This window comes from Gavialis gangeticus, unplaced genomic scaffold (assembly GCF_001723915.1).
Source record: "Gavialis gangeticus isolate Ggan-Ray unplaced genomic scaffold, GavGan_comp1, whole genome shotgun sequence".
NCBI classification, from domain to species: Eukaryota; Metazoa; Chordata; order Crocodylia; family Gavialidae; genus Gavialis; species Gavialis gangeticus.
This window is the reverse complement of record NW_017729029.1, coordinates 43,125,263-43,144,029: the sequence shown is the minus strand read 5'-3', so window position 1 is coordinate 43,144,029 and position 18,767 is coordinate 43,125,263. Positions and strand designations below refer to the sequence as shown.

Below are 18,767 nucleotides of genomic sequence, written 5' to 3'. Positions count from 1 at the left end.
ACATATACTTTCACAGGACCCATATGGGATTATTTTCTGTGCAGAAGATAGATAGGAAAACTGAAATGCAGAGAAAGTAAGTGATTTAGCCAGGGTCACACCGTGTATTTATGGCACAGCTATGAATTGAATTTAGATCTCCTAACTTTCATGCTTTAACTAATGCTTCATTCTCCTATTGCTGCTCTTTGGGTTAGTTTTTAGTAATTTTTCCTAATTATTTTTCCTTGTAATGGATGCATTAAAGATATGAGCAACTCCATTATTTTTCAGAATATATATCCTGTATTCACTTCTGAGCTAATGGCCTTCTAAAATGTTTGGAGTTTTTTTAATTAAGTTGTATCCATGTACACATCCATATATGTATACCCAGAGATAGCTGCATTTTATTGCTGAGTGATTTTGTGTTCCGTCAGCATGTGTTTGCAGATGTAGACATCCTAGGAAGAGAGAAGTAATTATCTATGTTAATCTGAAGTCTGGCAGAAGGCAGGGCAGGGTAGTATCCAACAAAATAGGCTGTCACTTATGAAAGCTTATGTCTCTGAATCTGGTAGTCCCTAAAGTGCCACTCTGTCCTACCTTATGGCATCCAGGAAGGATTCACCCAGCACTGAAATTCAGCCATTATATCTTTTGACTAGAAACTTTCCATATATTGATGAAATTTAGAACCAAGGTATTAGTGTTAATTGTAAAACCAAACATATGACTGAGGAAATATTCCACTAAAAACAGAGCAGAAACATAGTTTATCAGCTTGATTCTAGGATATACCAGTTCAGTAACATTTACTTAGAATGATTTGCCCTCATGCAAGGTCATGAATGCCTTTTGGACCTAATCCTTTGGGGTGCTAAGCATACTCATTTTCCAAGATCAGGTGCTAAAATTCTTGTTAAATAGCCTCATTTTTTCAATTTAATTTTTTTTGGAAAAAAACATGTTCTTAGCACTGGATTAATAATATCAATGGCAACACTACTTGATGTTGAGAAATACACATTTTCATTCCTGGGAGATTATTAAACAGTTCTTCATCTGACATTAATCCAGGAGATCATATTGTAATTTACTTGTTCTCTTTCACACTTTTCAAAGTTGATTGGGTAGCTGGCGTTTTTTTGTTTTTGTTTTCTGTTTTTTGCTTAAATTCTTCTGATCTTCCCAGGCTGTTTTTGATGTGTTTTTCTGGGACAAACTGTAGGACAAAGACTCCTTTAAAGTGGTTCCCTAAACTCCATGGAGGTGTTAAGATGAAGCACACGCCACACAAAAGAGCTACAAGAAGATTTTATCAAGAACTCCTTTCACATTCAGAAACACAAGCCAATTGGTTTGGAATTTACAAGCCCTAAACAAATGTCAGACTTCCTTTCATCTTAGGGAAGAAAAGAAAAGGACAGGAATAGATGAAGGAATATTTCTTTTGTTCATGTTTTTTTTTAATTTTTAGCAAACAACCCAGCAGATTACTCCAGGCAGTTTTATCTGAGCCCCAAACCACATGTGGTGAATGCATTTTAAACTGTGCAAAATCAAGGGCAATTTCCTAAATCTCAGTTTTAAATAGGGAAGTCCCTTATTGCGAAAAGTTACATTTTTAGGTGAAATTAGTGTTTGATTAATGTTTTGACCATATTCTGTTTTTATTAAGGTGGCTAAGTCCCTGGCTTTGAAATATTTGCCTTTAATGATAGTTATGCTAACAGTGTCTCAGATATTCGGGTTCCAATTAGACTGATGGCCTAAAGTGTAACCTTTGAAAACAAGAGTTAAAATTCAACAGGGTTATTCCAGCTTCTCCATAATCAGTAAATATAACCAAGATTCAAGGGAGTGAGTAGGAGGGACAATTTAGCCTATTCCCCTTGGTCATAAAATTCACAGAGCATTTCTTCTGAAGACAATAAAGCGAGGAAAAGGCCTCTTTATTTGCTGTGAAAATTATCACCCTTTCCGGCAATATAACTCCTGAAGAAAAGAGGGAGAGGGAAGAGACAGGACTGCATATCAAAGCAAAGAGAGGTGTTAAAAGGGTCTGTTGCCTCAATATGACAGATAGGCCTCAAAACCCAAGACAATGTAACTCAGGGAAAAAATAAATGTCACAACTGGTTTACAAAGTGAAATAAATTAGCATTAGAACTGGGACCAGGCCCTTTCCCCCATAGTTACTTTCCTACTTTACTTTCTAGCTGTAGTTCTCTTTTGGTAACACATCTGACCTATTTGTATAGCACTGTCTATCTAAAACCATATATGTATGTGTGTGGATATGTAGATGTAATACAGGGGAAAATAAATACATGTGTGCGTTAAAGGTTCTCCATCCCTATGCCAGGGGAAATCTTTATTCTTTTACCCCTTCCCACCAAACTCTCTGCTGATATCCTTGTGAGTCAGACTGACTGGGTTGTTCACTCCTGTGATTTTCACATGCAATTATTAGCAGGTTTGAACTCCAGACCTCTATTCGAACACTTCTTCCTCCCTTCATTCCATCCCACACATTGTGGAATATAAAAGAAGGAAACCTCAATCTTCAGTTTATACCATCACTTTAATTGATTTAGAAATTTCTTTGATTTAGGTTCTGACTCTACACCCTTAAAATCAATGGGAATGTTCTTTGACTTTAATAGATCAGGCACAGGAAACATGGATGTATGTTCCTTTCTGTTTGTGACAATTTGTTTCAAAAGATATCCAGCTAAACTCCATTTACATTTTTTAAATTTCTTGTTGCATAATAAGTATGCTACTTATTTTTAAAAACCCAGCATAATTATACTGTAACTTTGGAAGGCTAGAATGTTAACATTTGCTGTTAAAAAGGCATACTCAATATAATTTGTTTGCAAAAGAATATATTATAAAAGAATTGCATTTCAACATGAACGCAGACTATTGAAAAGACAAAAAAGAATCCTATGCCTCTATACACCATTTTCTTCCTGATTGGCATCTTACAATTGTTAATGTTTTTGCTTCAGATGGAACTGAATTTTATATAAAATAATTTGTAATTCACACTGGTGTCTTCAGGGCTGTATTAAGGAAAGTTTCCTCTTCCAAGTTTATATGTTTTAATCCCAGAATATTTACCCACCTGCTTAACTGAAATTGACCTCAGTGGAACTACTTACAATGGATGAAATTAAGCACATAAGAAATCATTACAGGGCATATAATTAATTTCTGAACAGTGAGTGTTATCAGACAATGAAGTATTCTTGAAAGGAAAGTGCTGGAAACCTTATTTTGAAGTCATGTAAAGCTAGAGTTAATGGAGCTGTATATAATGCATACAGAGCACAGACCTACATTGGTAAGAGTGGATACGGTGATCCATTTGATTTTCTTTTTCCACTTCTGATATTTTTTTAAATTATTATTCTGTAACAGATACAATGCCTGAAGCCATTCTTACTGTGTTGTGTTCTGGAGAATGTATCAATCAGTTGTCGTATACAACACCCATTTTTTAAATGTATATCCTTTGTTTTTGAATTTTCGTTTTCAAAACACAAAACGCACGCCAACCTTAAGTTCTCCCCCACCACCTGCACACACAGATTATTAAAACTCTGTTTTCCCTGGAGCAACTGCTTGTGACCAATGGGATGTAAAACACTCTCATTCAATGTTTTAATTAAAAAAAAAAAGACCATTCTTTGGTATGTCCCTAGGTCTGAGGATTAAAACACGTTACATTCCATGTTTACGTTTTATTTTTCTAAATGTACATTTATTTTTAGTAGGGTCAAACCATATTGTACATGATCCTTGGGAACTGAGTGTTTTGAGCACCTCAAGGGATTGGGTCCTCAGCATCTAAAGCCCTATAAAGGTTTACCTGCTATTGTGTCCCTGCAGTTGCAAAGATGTAGGCCCCTATTCAGCTATCCTTTTTAGTGGTGCTCGAAGCACCTAAGCATGCGCATAATGTAAGCATAGGCTTATGTGCTTTCCTGAATAAAGAGGTATGTAAGCATTTTCTTAAATGCTTTGCTCTAGGGGCCACAGTTAAGCAAGCACATACACAAGTCTTTCCAGGATCCAGGCCTAAGTGTCTTCTCATCTCTATACAGTAGGTGCTATAATGGAACAAGGGTTCATGTATATTCTACTTACTTGAAATGTATTATTTCAATTCAGTACAGTTATGCCAAGGACATTTTTGTCCCTTTACCATTTAATTCAGTCCCCACAGTTTTTGGGAGCTTCATTCAACTCTGACACCTTTGAAAGGCCATTTATTTCAACGGAGTTATTTCTGTCTTACACAAGGGTATATAAGCAGAAACCAGGCCCAGTCAATCTGTCAGGTTTGACACACCTTGTTTAGGCTCCCAAAAGGACAAGACATGATAGCCCAAGATTATCTAGAATTTATTTGTATTTTTAGCAGCAATGGAAAATAACATAATATATTACCATATCAATTGAGAAATTATTTTTTAAAATCTCACTTTTAAGTGATAATAGCTGTTTGAAGTCAACATACTCAGTTTCTTTATCTGGTAAGATTGTTCCAACTGTAATTATCCTTCTTTCCTTAGGCCTTTTTCTTTGATGCTCTGTAACACACACTTACTATTTTTAACCGTAACAATAGATTTAGCAACTGACAGCCCTTGCTACACCTCATCTACACCCAAATGATCTACATAGAAAAGTTCTTCTGGCATGTAGTTTGCCGCAAAAAACAGGCACATCAGGCTGTGACAGTTGGAACAAAATGATTTTTAAAAGTCTGATTGTAAAAAATAGCAAAATCCTGCCATACAGGAAGGCGATATCTTAAGAATATACTTCAAATTAAATGAAAATGTTCAGGGATCTTCCTTTTGATTGAGACTTTATAGCTCTGGAAAAATAAGGTGCAACTCTACCCTGCCTTCTACAATAAAGGTCATAAATCACATCAATAAAATCATAAATGAAGCAACTAGCTTTCCTGGAAAAGTATCCACTCAATTGATGATAAAGCATTTAAATGAAACAGGGGATAAAATAATTTCAGAAGAAAATGGCTTCGTCATTACAGTTTTGGGGAACTGGACTAAAATATTTTTAAAGAATCGTTGCAAGGAATAAAGTCAGCTTGAAGTTGTTAAGATGCTTATTACTAAATAATGTGTAAGATACAGACACAACTCATTCCAGTACATTTTCCTGATTTTTTGTTTAAATCTTCTTGGTTAAAGTCCAATAGTTACATATTTAAAATGCTCATATGAAAACACATTTAATCAAAAAGACTACTTGTTTATTTCAGTAGTATCCCACATGCCTTGAAGCACTTTCCAGAGCGTATATGCAAGAATCACTATATACGTTAACGACATGCAACCATATCTAAGGTAGGGCACACTGGCCATTCTGTATGAATAATACCACAGAGCAATTCTAAGAGGAAAAGTGAAACTAGAGCTAGGTTACTTCAAACTGTAATTATAAAATGTAAGTAAGATTAACTCTCATGAGCAAACCAGCTACACAGGTGATCCATATAAGGCCCTTTATCAAAAAAGGGTAGAGAAAGATAAAGATATTTTAAGAAGCTGAAAGTTTAGTGTACTCTTACCTGCAGTGTTAGATTGCACTGTTTTCCGCATCCATTCATAAGAGCTGTGCCTTTGAGGGTTGGGAGAGATTTGCTCCGTATTAACTGTATCTACAGGAGGTAAAATCCCAGATCCAGCAGGATGAAGAGAGTTGTAATCAGCAGAACTGTAGGAGACCTGCCCAGGAGAGGACCCATTGATCTGTGCAGCAGTAACTGTGCTGGAGGGTCCGGGCCCGTAGGCATTCCAATCCTCTCTTTGTGGGCCATAGTGAGATCCCCAGGTTCCTGAAGTCTGTCCATGGTTGTCCATACTTGGCACATGATGATATCCCATATAATCTGAGTAGGGTGGCGCAGAGACAAAATTTTGCACTGGCAGGTTGTTGTTGCACCTTGCAGATCCCGGATACATGCTGGCTTCTTTATCCAAGAGATAACTCACATACATTATGGTCAAAACGGGTAGAAGTAGTTGCTATGATATCCTGCTTGCCATTTTTTCCCCTTCACCTTTTAATTTTTTGTTTTAGCTATTCCTAATCTTTCTAAAAATTGACACTCTTCTTTGCTTCTTCTACCTCATCCTGTAATATCAACAACTGCATTACCAGGTGCTGGTGGTAATGGTTTACCAAGATCTTGCCTGACGTCAGGGTAACTGCCTGCTTTCATAATTACATTTGCATTCAAATGAAGGGCTGACCATGCAGGCAACCCCACCTTGCTGCTAGTTCTGGTGCTTCCTTTCTCACAGATCTTTTATGTGTTCTAGTCCCTTTCCCACTCTTTTAAAACAATTCCACCTTAGAGAAGTGATACCTGAATTTTTTTGTGCTTCTAATCAAAAGCATTTAACTTATTTCTTTTTAATCTATAAAAGTAACTGTGACATAAATGTTACCAAAACATTTGGCACAACTTTTTTTCCCCCCACAATGCTTTTAAAATGAGGATATTTATCCAAGAAGTTTATTTAATTTTCAAGTGGATAAGTGTATTGGTAAATGTGTTTATTAAATCCATACATTTGCAACTTCATAAACTACGTGTTTATCTTGGTTAAAGAGATACTCTCACCCTGAATATTGTGTAATGGATGAATTTTAAAGAACTGAAGTTTTTGCAGAGCTGCAAGGGCTTAAAGTAAGAAGCACTAAATACCCCCCCCCAAAAAAAAACAACCCAAAAAGCCTGGGGCCCTGTGTTTTGTATCTCATTTGCCTCTCTCCCCGCTTTTCCTTCTTTCTTTTCTGTTGATATTTATCAAAGTCTTTTAGAATGGGAGAAGTTAAAACCCTGACCCTGCAATGAGTGTGGGCAAACCCTTACATCCTATGGCTGTCCATAGACTTTACTGGGGCTCATAGGGGTCTAGCTATGTGGAGTCTATTATTGAGTAACTTTATGGGATAAACAGTGTGCTGGCAAGGACAGTGCCAAAAGTACAGTGGAAATAAACTGGAAAAAAAGAAGGAAAATAATTGTTTTTATTAGCTGCTTCCAGTTCATATCTTCTTGAGAGCTAATTGTAGCTATAGGAGATATGAATTTTTCAAGGAGAAAGGTGATTTTTCAGGCTGACTGTTTACTAAGCTAATGTAACTGAAAAGGGATTGTGCTCAGATGTGGAAGTAAAGTGAAATTGGTGAGACAGATCTGTATTGTAAATTCTCTGGATCCAGAACTGATTTCATACCTGTCTGTAAGACACTTAGGTGCTAAAAGGGTAAATAATATAAAGAAGGAGAAAAGGTGTTTTAAAAATGCTTGCAGAAGGCATTGCTGTGAGCATGATCTTAAAACTATCCATGCCTTGCAATAGATGACCAGTGTACATTTGCCTTGTTAAATTTTGTGTAGTGGATTCCATTTAATGTTTTAGTTCAAATGCATGTGTAGGCAGTGAGCTATTTGTCAGTGGATATGCTTGCAAAAGAGGTGTAAATCATAATGAGATCTTTCTCTTTTCAGAGGTGTGGCTTTTCATTCAGAGCCCTTTGCACTTTGACATATTCACACATCTCTTCTAATTCCAGCACTGAAGAAACCTAAATGTGTATGTGAGGGGAGATTTTTGCACAAATGAAAGAGAATTAAGGAAGTTAAGGGATTAGTGGGGAAAAGTCTTCCCTCCTTTTTAAGTGTTTTTTTAAACCTGTATTGTTACGTGTTTCTCAAACCAGGAATGACTGAGAAGACTGGAAAGCTGTGTAATGGAAGTAGGTGTGTGGAAACCAAGGCCTGGAGTTACAAGAGGAATTAAAAGGGAACCCAGTTGTCTTTGGCTGCAGGAAAAGTACTGCAACATCGTTTTTGAGAGCATGCTCAAGTCTGTAATGATGGGTGATTCTGATGTGGGAGTGGAGGGAGTCACATCAATTCTTGTGAGCAATATACACGTTAAAAAGCAATTGTTGAGTAAATTGGGAATATAATCATCTACATTATGCTTTATTTGCAAGCAGGATGCCTGATTGCTATATACTACAACATAATGAAGCATTGCAATACTGTCAGTTGTAGACAAATTTATGGAATTAAATAGGTGAAGTTTCATATTCACCAGCATTACTTGAAAGCCATAAGATGTAAATTATTCTTAACTGTTTATACAGTTCAAGTCAAGTACATTATTTGAAGCTTGCCCCTACTTATGAAAGTACTATTTGCACATTCACATTCTTCCTCAGTGGCATTTATTTTCATGAGGCAAAGATAATTTTTTGGGAAGGTGATATGGTAAGGATAGATTTTAGATATGCGTCTGAGCACAAAGTTACTCTTTTTCAGGTTAATTGTATTATTAGATTTTTCACCAATGGCCTTTTTCTTCTTGGGTGGTGCCCTCTACCCTCCCCAACAATTTCACTATCAGCTAATCCTATATTTTTATATCACAGAACTTTATCCTTCTTTCTCTGTTCTTCTTTTATCTCTTGTTTATGTTCCTCCTTTCCCTTTCTTGTTTTGCCTGTTCTATTATCTACATTTTCTTCAGATCTATTTTAGTTCTCTCCAGAACATAATTAGATCAAGATATGCCTATGGCAGATTGTTGTACTGATTTGGTATCAGCTAACAATAGTAGGTTTGGATAAGGGTTTTTTTTAAATAGATTTACATAAAGGATAGGATTTTTGGGTAGGACTGCAAATTTTTAGCACCAGTGTGAGAATAAGATAACAAAAATGGCAGCATACCAACCTTCTTCAACACTCTGGCTCTTGTGTCTCCAACAGCAGAGTGATAAGGATACAGAGAAAAAAAAGGAAAGGCTTGGGCAAACAGTATAGTACCAAAGTTTCAAAGTTTGTCTTCACTAAAGAATAAGCTTGCTATTAATTTAGATTGTGTACAGTAAATTGCTTCTCTGCCCTTCCCCCATGAGTCATTTCCTTGTCATCTTCCTTGATGAAACAACTGCCTTTGCCAGAGGCACAGGGCAGACTATCCTGTAGCTGGCTGAGTTGTTGGCTAACTCATGGTGTCTGCAATGGGAATTTGTGTTCACACCACTAACTGCCTCTCTCTTATCAGCACAGGTCCATCCAGAATGTACATAGGTAAACCTTTGGTGAAGCTCTGTTGCATCAGCTTAGTATTTGGTCCACAGTGGTTAAGGCCACAAAGCCATGTCAGTTATCAGTGAAGTACAGTAATGTCCTACAATGGGTCACATGCTGACCTGTTTCTCACCCTTGCATATTGGGATAAGGAGCAGGGAAAGGAACTCCCATCTAAGAGAAATGGGGCTCTTAACTGTCATTATTAGGGCCATAGAACAGGACAGGCCTATGGTATCTGGGCAGTGGCTTTGTAACACCTATTAGCAAAATCAGGATAGGTTGACTATAAAAAACAACCTGAAATTTCTGTCCGTTATTTTATAGTGCAGGGTATGCCCATCTGTCCAAAAACTGCCCTTATATTGAGGGGAAGTGGCTCTTATATGTACATAGCTAATGCAGTGTGTTTTGAGATTCATTAGGTAAACACTGGAAATTAAAACTTTTAGTATGGCAGTATACTCATTATCAGTCTATGAAAAAGTGTTACGTGTAATCCCCTATAGGTACCATTGATACCATTGACATTATTACAGTTTGCCTGTACAAGTAGAGTTGGTGACAGTATCATAATATCTGCACTATTCCTTTTAATTAGCATAAGAAATATCTCTGATACTGGGGTAATATTAAAACTGTAAAGGCACAGATAAATGTTTTGATAGTAACTATTGTAAGTAGAATTGTAGGGATGTGATAGATTAAAATTGGCCTATGCTATAAATAGTTGATCCTCTAATTAATAGCATTTATGCATGAGTGTATTTTTATAAATACATTAATATCTGCCTCTGACTCAGAAGGAGGTTACAGTTGTTGCAGCATAAGAAGACGAAAGCAAGAAGAAAATTGGCTTTGAAAACTGGAAAATGATATGGTTCTTTTTCTCTTTACTGAAGGAAAATAATGCAGATGAGCTTGGCATCTAGGCTAAAATGATAGGGGAAGAAGATTTGTTTCCTTGCCTTCAGAAGTGACCAGTCAAAAAACATTACTAACTTTAGGCTTAATAGTGTTTCTTACTTATATTTCTTTAAGTATGTGTGTGGGATTCCTGACAGAATGGGTGGTTGTGAACTTTACTGATGTACCATCTTTTTCTAGTGGGCTGACAGTATTATGAAGTTATTATTAACCCTTTATTAGATGCAAAATCTCTGCAAGCTTATCCACTTTCAGGGGGTCTGAACAAGAGCTCTTATAAATCTAGAGCTAAGAGAAATATGTAACAGGCATGTGCCACAGATGCATTTCTTTTCAGGAAGGAAGAATGGTATTCTAAATATCATTCAAAATATCAGCTCCTCATGACCTCATTGCATGGTACTGGTTCAATGCCCAAAGCTCCAGTTATAGCTCAGATTTAGGGCATGTAGCACAAATAAGAGAATACAACCTTGCTTCCCTTGTTCATAACACAGGCTGAAAGACTAGAATGTCCTGTGGTGTCTGAATTCACAGTAAACCCCTGTAGAAAATAACAGGAAGCATTAGCTGATACAATAATGCACAATAGGAAATTTTCATGTAAAATATTTGTCATGAGAGTGGAGATAGAATGTCACCTGTCCACAGACAACAGTTGTCAAGGTTGTAATTTTGTATCCTTTGTTCTTTACATTTGGTAAGATTTCAAAGCAATGATTTAAACTGCAAATGATGGGAAATTAGTTGTAAGAAATGCCTGATTTTAAGGCCTTTCAAGATACAGAATAGTTCATATGTTTACTGTGTGTGGAGCTAAGACCTTTTACCCCCAGCATCCACCTCCATCTGTTGTCCATTGGAGTCTCTTTTCCTGCAGAGTGCACAAGAAGCTGTTTTCATCCTTTAAGCATAAGAGTGAAGCTGCTGTTGCATTTTGTCATGCTGCTCATCACTGCTTCTGCTATCTTTGTTTCTGGTTCATGTCACTGGTGTTGGTGCTGATGCCCGCTCAGGCTGTCAAGCAGTGAGGCACATATGACTCTGTGCCCAGATGGTGACAGCTTATTTCAAGACCCCCAGAGGATGAGTACTGGTGCAGGTCATTACGTGACCGTTCAGAACAAATGGGACTGCAGCATTTTGCTGTAAAATTCCAAATGTGGGGACTATAGTATGGAACATGAAATCTTTCACAGCTGAGTAAGGGGCCTCAATGTCAATAGTAAATATATTTGCTGAAGGTGACTGAGTAGGTGACTGGGACTCAACAGTGTTTGCACATTGGATATTGTTCAGTTAGTAGTAGATGCTGCACATGAAGAGTTTCTAAAACCTTTGAAATGATATGCCTTTGTATTTGTACATGTTAATTTGTGTCTGCTTGATGTGTTCTTCTCAATCCGTTAAAACCATTTTGATTGTCCATGTTGGCATTGAGAATTCAAAGTTTAGTGAAGCATTCTGAAAATAGAACTTATACAGGTTTCAGGTCTAATTGTAATAAGGCCTTTGATACCCTTGTGATATAGTAGGTATATGTGATTATTTCAGTGCCTTTGTTGTGCTTTTCTTCTTCACTGTACCTTGCTAACAGGTATTTATTTTTCACAATATCTCTGAGTTATTGCCATTGGGTTTTTTTTTTACAAATATGAGGGAAAAGAGAGACAGGTTAAATGATCTACCAAAACCAGGAAGGCAGTTTGTCAGCGTTAAGACTACGGCCAGTATTTCCTGACTCATTGTCCTGTTTTCAAACCATTTGATTACATACAATACCTTTATTGTTAATTGGCTCCAAATGTCTCTTTCTATGTATTTTTAATCGTCCACTTCACTATAGTAAGTAGGGAAACATATCTCATATATTTCTTTTTCCATGAGAAAAATATTATTCCCCACATATTTATGGCCAAATATGTTATAAGGATGAAAGCATGCTTAAGGTATTTAGTTCAATATTTTACCTTGCATGTTTTACAAAATGTCTGAACTATTTTTTTTAAAAGTCACTGGCATAACTACTAAGTTAATGATCCCTAAAGTATTATCCTAGTTTATAGATACTGCTTTTGGAGCAATAAAATTTAACCTTTGAACATTTGCTTCTGCAAATAAAATTCAGCCTTATTTTGTGTACTTAACAACCTCTGATTGGAAACACATAGCAACCTATAGCAAGCAAGTATTCAGCAAACTAGAATAGAAATGAGTCAAATCTTCAAAGTGATCACTTATCTTCCTCAATAACTCTTCTGCATGTAAACAAGATAAGACAGGCCATTTTGCCAGATTCCTCATTTTCTGAATGACATGTTTGCCTAGTTTTAAAGAACAAATACTTGAGCACAATCATATTTTTTTCTCTTTCATACAGTGGCCCTTGAGTTAAGGGACTTATATGTCTCTCCTGTTAATCTTAAGGTAGAGTTTTAAAGCATTTTAGGGCAATGTGCAGGAAAAGTCTTCATCCTAGTGCATCCTTCATACTCAAGAATGGTGGTATCAAGGTGGGAGGAGGGAAAAGCAGGCAACTTTGAGCTTGATCCTGCAAAGAGCTGGACATGTTTTGCAGGGTGCTTAGGAGCTTCATCTTCTGGAATCAGAAGTAGTTTGGGAGTGCTTAGCACAGAGATTTTCACTGGGGTACCACAGCACCCTGGGATGCCTTGAGACTGTTTCAAGAATGCTGTCGTGTTCCAACAAGGTTTGCAAACAAGGTTTACAAGATAAAGCCTGAAATTTCAAATCAAAATCCATAGTTGTGGGCTGAGTGCTTTGCAACAGAAAAATGCTCTATTATTTTTCAGTAGTAAAAAAAAGAGTGAAAACTTAGAACTGGCATTTTCCAAGGAGTGCCTTGAGCCTATCCAGGGATACCTTGAGTCTCAAAAAGTTGAGAACCACTGGCTTGCCTAAATAACTAAGCATGTTGCAGGAATGGTCCTAAATTAATTAATGGAAGCACTAGTTGCACATTTAGTTTTGTTTACATCTTACATTTTGACAATCTAAATCTGAGGATTCTTTTATCATCTTGATTTTGTGTGTGTGCGTGTGGATGGATGGGGGCGAGTGAAAGGGAAACTTGGCTTAAATTTGTATCCCCTTGCTCAGAAGTCAAGTAGGGCCAAGTTAGGGGGAATCTGAGGGGTGAACTCACACAGAAATTTCAGATGCAAAAAGGGGTTAGACAAGGATGCATCTTGGCTTCTTTGTTATTTAATCGTTACATGAATGACTTTATCAGAAACATGCAGGATGCTCATTTTCATTCCCCATAATTATTAGCAACACCGATCCCTATTTTAATGTAGGTAGATGACACCGTTATACTGTCAAGAACCCCTATTGGATTATAAAGAGCAATTACAACTTTTGAGTATCCGTGTGGACAAAACAAGTTAAAGATTAATTATGATAAATCCAAAATAATGTGTGGGGGAGCATTTTGATGAAATATCCATGGAAGTAAACTCAAAGTTATTAAAACCTATAGGTACCTGGGTGTGATGTTCACAGCTTTTCCATCATGGAAATACCACATTCAATGGGTTAAAACTGAGGCGGTCCAATTGGCTGTAGCTATAAAGAAATGTTATGAGACCACAGCAGGATGATCAGTCCAAGCTCTTATATCAGCATATCCTCAGATTCTATATGGCGCTGAAGTATGGGGCTATGCCACCAGTAATGATGTAGACATACTTCAGAACAAGGTTGCCTCCAAGCTGCACCCATGCGTGGGCATGCATGCTTTAAAACCATGCTGTGCACAAACTTATGAATGCCGTGCATCCATCCAGAGAGGAGCTGGGCAATGAGCTGGGCGCAGTGCGCAGCGGAGGCACTGGAGCCAGTGCAGAACACTTACTGGAGGTAAGCTTAGGCAGTGGCTGCTCCCCAAGGCCATGTGCTCCTGGAAGTGAGGTGAGGACAGGGCCTGGGGACTGGCACCGGGGAACTGCTCTGCTTCTCAGCCCCAATGCCATGTGCCTCCTTGCTCCTGGAGGCGAGGCGGGGGCTGGGGCTGAGAAACCGCTTTGCTCCTGGAGGTGAGGCGTGGGCTGGTGTGGGTTTTACCAGGGCCGGGAGACTGCTCCACTTCCCAGCTCTGACACCATGTGCCTCCTCACTCCCAGAGGCATGGCAAAGCCAGGATTGGGGCTGGCTCAGGCTCTACCAGTTCTGGGGAACTGCTCTGCACCCCCGCATCACCTCTGGGAGCAAGGAGGCACATGGTGTCAGGGCTGGGGGGTGGAGCAGTTCCCTGGAGCCAGCAGAGCCCGCACCAGCACCGGTCCCCATCCCTGCCTTGCCTCGCCTCAGGGAGGAGGCACTGCCTGCCCTGCGTGAGGACTGAGGAGCTTACCTTCGGTAAGTGTCCCACGCCGGCCCCAGTGCCTCCCTTCCAGTTTTGCCCCACAGCACTCCACTGTGCTGCTCTGGGCAGCAGTTAGCATGGAGCAGGGTGGTGGGTGGGGCCCACAGTGCTCCACATAGGGCTGAACCCTGCCCGCTCCTACCTGGACACTCACTGCAGGACATTTACTGGTGGACCGCGCCGAAAAGGGGAGGTGGAACCAAAGTGGTGCACTCACGGACCTCTGCTCCTTAGAGGGAACATTGCCTCAGAACAAGTTTCTTAAGGCTCTTCTGGGTCTTCCTCCTTCAACTCCTGCATCTTTTTTGAGATTAGAGATTTTGATTAGATTCTGTCTTAACTAATATTATCAGAATGGCAGGATTTTGGTTTCAGATCCTGCCTCTTCTACCATCTTATCTGCTTAAATTGTGCTATATAAAAGACATCAATAATCCGCCTTCTCTTCAATCTCCCTGGTTAGCTTTTCTTTCCCGGACTTTTGCATTTTCTGGGATGGGTTACTATGTCAAAGAATGAAAGATTTTTCTCTCCCATAGAAAAAGTTCGGGTTTTCCAGAGGTTTCGAGATATTGCCAGGCAGAATGATTTTGCAGTGGCCAGGGCTACTTGTATTGCCCCTTTATATACTCTTTGGAAATTAGATTGTGGAGGGCAGAAAGGTATTTATAGCTGGATCTCAACAATAAATGGTGATCCTCCTTGACTAGACTCAGGACCGAACAGATGCCTACAGCTGTTTTGGCTGGACGTAGACTTACCATTCCAAGGGCTACAATATGTTGCCCAGCTTGTCTAGGAGGTCTGGAAGACACTATACATTATGTTTTAGAATGTTCTTTATATAATGACATGAGAAATATTTATCATTGTTCATGCAGAAATTGATATACTTTTCAAACAGAGAGAAATTAATCTGTCTCTTTCATCAGATTCATAATTAGTAAACTGTCTTGCAATTTTTGCTTATAAGGCTGAAGCAATTAGAGTTAAACATCCTTTATTGTTGATATGGTTGATAAATGTTATCGCTATATTTGATTTTACCGTGTCAGTTGTGGACCTATGTACAATATTTTTATAGATTCATGATCTGATTTATCACTATATTTATACTTTAACCATTTATACTATATTTATACTTGATTATGTTAATTCTAGAAAAAGGAACAATGTTTTTATAATGGTTGGCTTAATTTTATTATTATATTTGTATGTCCGTTATTTTTGCCTACATTTATTTATATTATGGTTGCATGTTTGTCATGTTGTTTTCAGGAGCGAAGCTTTTAGCCAGAATCCTTAATAATAAATTGAATTGAATTGAAGTCAAGTAGGATTGACCTTAAAATAGAAATCTTTGCTTAGTGTGGCTCTATACCCAAAGTATCTATACAGTTTCCTTCCACTTGAAGGCCATTATATGCATTTCTGATGGACTTATCTGGAAGATAGAATGCTTTGAGATGCCTGAGTTTGTTAGTCTTGCAAATGCCAAATTACTTTGATGCCCAAATGCTCTTAATCAAGGGCCTTTCTCCAAAACACTCCACCTGACAATAGGAAGGAGCATGAGGGAATTTCCAGCTAAAACTGTCTGATAAAGTGCTGTGGTGAATGATGTCTCCCTTTGTATGTGCTACTTCTCAAAATAGGCACAACAGAGATAGCAGCAGGAGAGACTTCCATCATCATGTTTAACTGATCTTCTTAAACCTTGTATGGAAGGACCACTCCAAGACTCATATGGGTTCTTAATCTCAATGCTGCAAGCTGCTACTGCCAGTAAGAAGAGGACTTCTTTTCAGTGTGGGAGAGCAAAAGTATATGATGGAGACACAAGCGCATTTGGAGCAGGATTGGATACACTAATTATATTTCACACAGGTCATCAAATAACCACAAGATTGTAAAAATTAAAATGCATCCTTAGGTGTGTGAACTGCAGTAAAATTGGTTATTTAGTAGTGAATTCTGAGTTTTTCTGTTTTAACCATCCCATCTTCCCCCATTTTATATATTTAAGCTTTATATTATGATTAAAAACAGTCTCCAAAAATCGTTCCTGCATTGCAGCTTTTGGTAGTAGGTCTATACTGTGTTGGAAACACTTATGGAAAAGTCATTTATTTTAAAGTTCTTTTATATACAAAGTGATTTTTCATAACTCCACCTTAATCATCAAAATAATATTATATGATATATTTAGGGGGAAAAACAAGAATGTATTCGCCCTTAGACTAAGTTTTGGGGTAAATTTTTCCAATGCACAAAAGTAACAAAGGACATGTCTATCTACATTGCCTGTGTGAAAAGCCCAGGAGAACTGCTCAGAAGCCTGTTCCACCCGCTTGCTCCAACTTGGGGTATGTCAAAGGCTGGGACCTGAGCATATGCCCAGAGCTGCTTCCAGGCTGTCTATCACGTCAGCTTCTTTGCATGTGCATAGGTCCACACTAAACTAGCTGCCCTGCCTGTTTTGGGGGAGTTGGCCTATGCTTAGTGAGAGGAAGGATGAAGGGCATGCTTCAAAGTAGCACTCCTAGGCACTCAGGAGGCAGTGTAGACATGCCCTTAGGCTCCTAAGTTCCAATTCAAAACTGGCTTGGATATTTAGGAGGCCAACTCTTGGTGAAAGTCAATGGCACCTTGGCTTCTAAATGCCGAAGTCACCTTTAGGATCTTTGTCATCACGTCACTCACATCTAGACCACAGACCTATTGTGCCTGGCTCCCTTATACTCCTTGCTCTGCATGTGATAACCCTTCCCAAGTGAAAGCAGTGCAGCTATGTTCACATGGCACCAAGGGAAGGCTAATTAGCACTGTGGAGTTAGGCTGCCTCTAGCCTCATATAGATGTAGCTGCAGTGCTTCTGCCTGGTGTAGAGTTGTCATCACAGCCTGGTTGGGGGTGCTGCTGTTGGCATGTTAAGCTTGCGATCTAGGCTGTAGGTGCTTTTGAAATGTTACCCTTGGTGCCAACCTAGACACCTAAATACATAGTTAAGCTCCCAAATATGTGTTGCGCTGCAGTTAATGAGCAATCAGCACGTCTGAATGTTAGACTTATATATATGTACATATTAAGCCTATATGTGGATTTAGCAGATCACTATTAGGTACCCATTTAAAACTGGGTTATGCTCAAGCAGAATGTTGGTTTTCTCTTCTCATCTATTCATTTGGCCTTTCAACTTTTTTATACTACAGAATGTGTGAAAACCAAGGAATTCACATAATATGTAGATGCATTAGCTGTACCTTTTTCCACAGGTTTCATGGTCTCATTAAATGCGATTGTTCCCTTAAACTTCTCTAACATCTTAGGGGTTATTTTCCTCTGCTACTTCTCTAAGAAACAAAATGAACTGAAATTATCTTTTTTTTTCCACCAAGAGCAAAACTGGGCTAAGATTCACAATTCCCAAATTCTTTTCTCTGGAAACATTTATACCAAGTTTTGAAGAGTAGATGCCAGTATTACTTAGCCTTGGAAGTAATTTCTGTTGGGGTAGTGGAGGAGATAAACTGGACCTCATCCCAAAAACTCAACAGTCTATATCCAACGTGTTCTAGGCTTTCAGTTGCGTAGGCCAAAGAACTTCATTTTTATCAAATCCACATGCAAAGTCCAAGAAAGAGATTCACACATGAAACCTACAGGAGTAAAAGTAGGGGGAAGAATATACTTTCTTATCAAGACCCATAGTGCTTGCAGAGGCCTTAAAATAGCCGCAGGGATGCAGCACTGTCTGTGGCCTATTTCACATATCTTTTGGCTAGTGGACCTGCATAGTAGCAGAACAAATGACCACTTCCTTGTCTCTCGTCCAACTTCCCCACCCCTTCCCAACCTCTGTGTTACCCCAGGCAGTGCCTGCTTAGTGACACAGGCCCCTGGCATCCCCTTGCAAGATCCCTCCACAATCAGGACCCCTTGCACACAGCAGTTCCTTTGTGTTTGACATCTGCTTCTGCCTTCTGTAGACCTGAGAATTGGAGCCTGTGTGCACAAGACCATTATGGTGTTGGGGTATTTTGCCAGCTACAACTGTCCTGTTGAACTGTAGTGCTCCATGTACTGTTTGTTTATAATGTTCTGTATAAAACAACTCTTTGAACAGCCTTACTGAGAGGCTACGACCTGTTGAAGGTTGCCATTGTGCTGTAAGCCATTCATGGAAAGAGGAGGTGGAGGAGGTGGAGGGGGGAATAAAGAATTGGACATTTCTGAATGAGTCTGTGGGTCAGGAACAGGCATGGGGCTCACTGAGCCAGAGTCACTCTGCATAGAGCTGAGATTGCTGCCA

The 18,767-nt window shown here is 38.8% G+C and overlaps 1 protein-coding gene across 1 annotated transcript in view; it reads right to left on the bottom strand.

Moving 5' to 3' along the window:
- The window catches only part of LOC109300420 (homeobox protein CDX-4-like), a 15,575-nt gene extending 9,414 nt beyond the window's left edge, over positions 1-6,161 (bottom strand). Inside the window, exon 1 of the mRNA XM_019521076.1 lies at positions 5,597-6,161. Within this exon, the coding sequence (XP_019376621.1) occupies positions 5,597-6,026 (430 nt within the window). The 5' untranslated portion in view covers positions 6,027-6,161. The remainder of the gene's footprint in view (positions 1-5,596) is intronic.
- Positions 6,162-18,767: the final 12,606 nt, after the last annotated feature.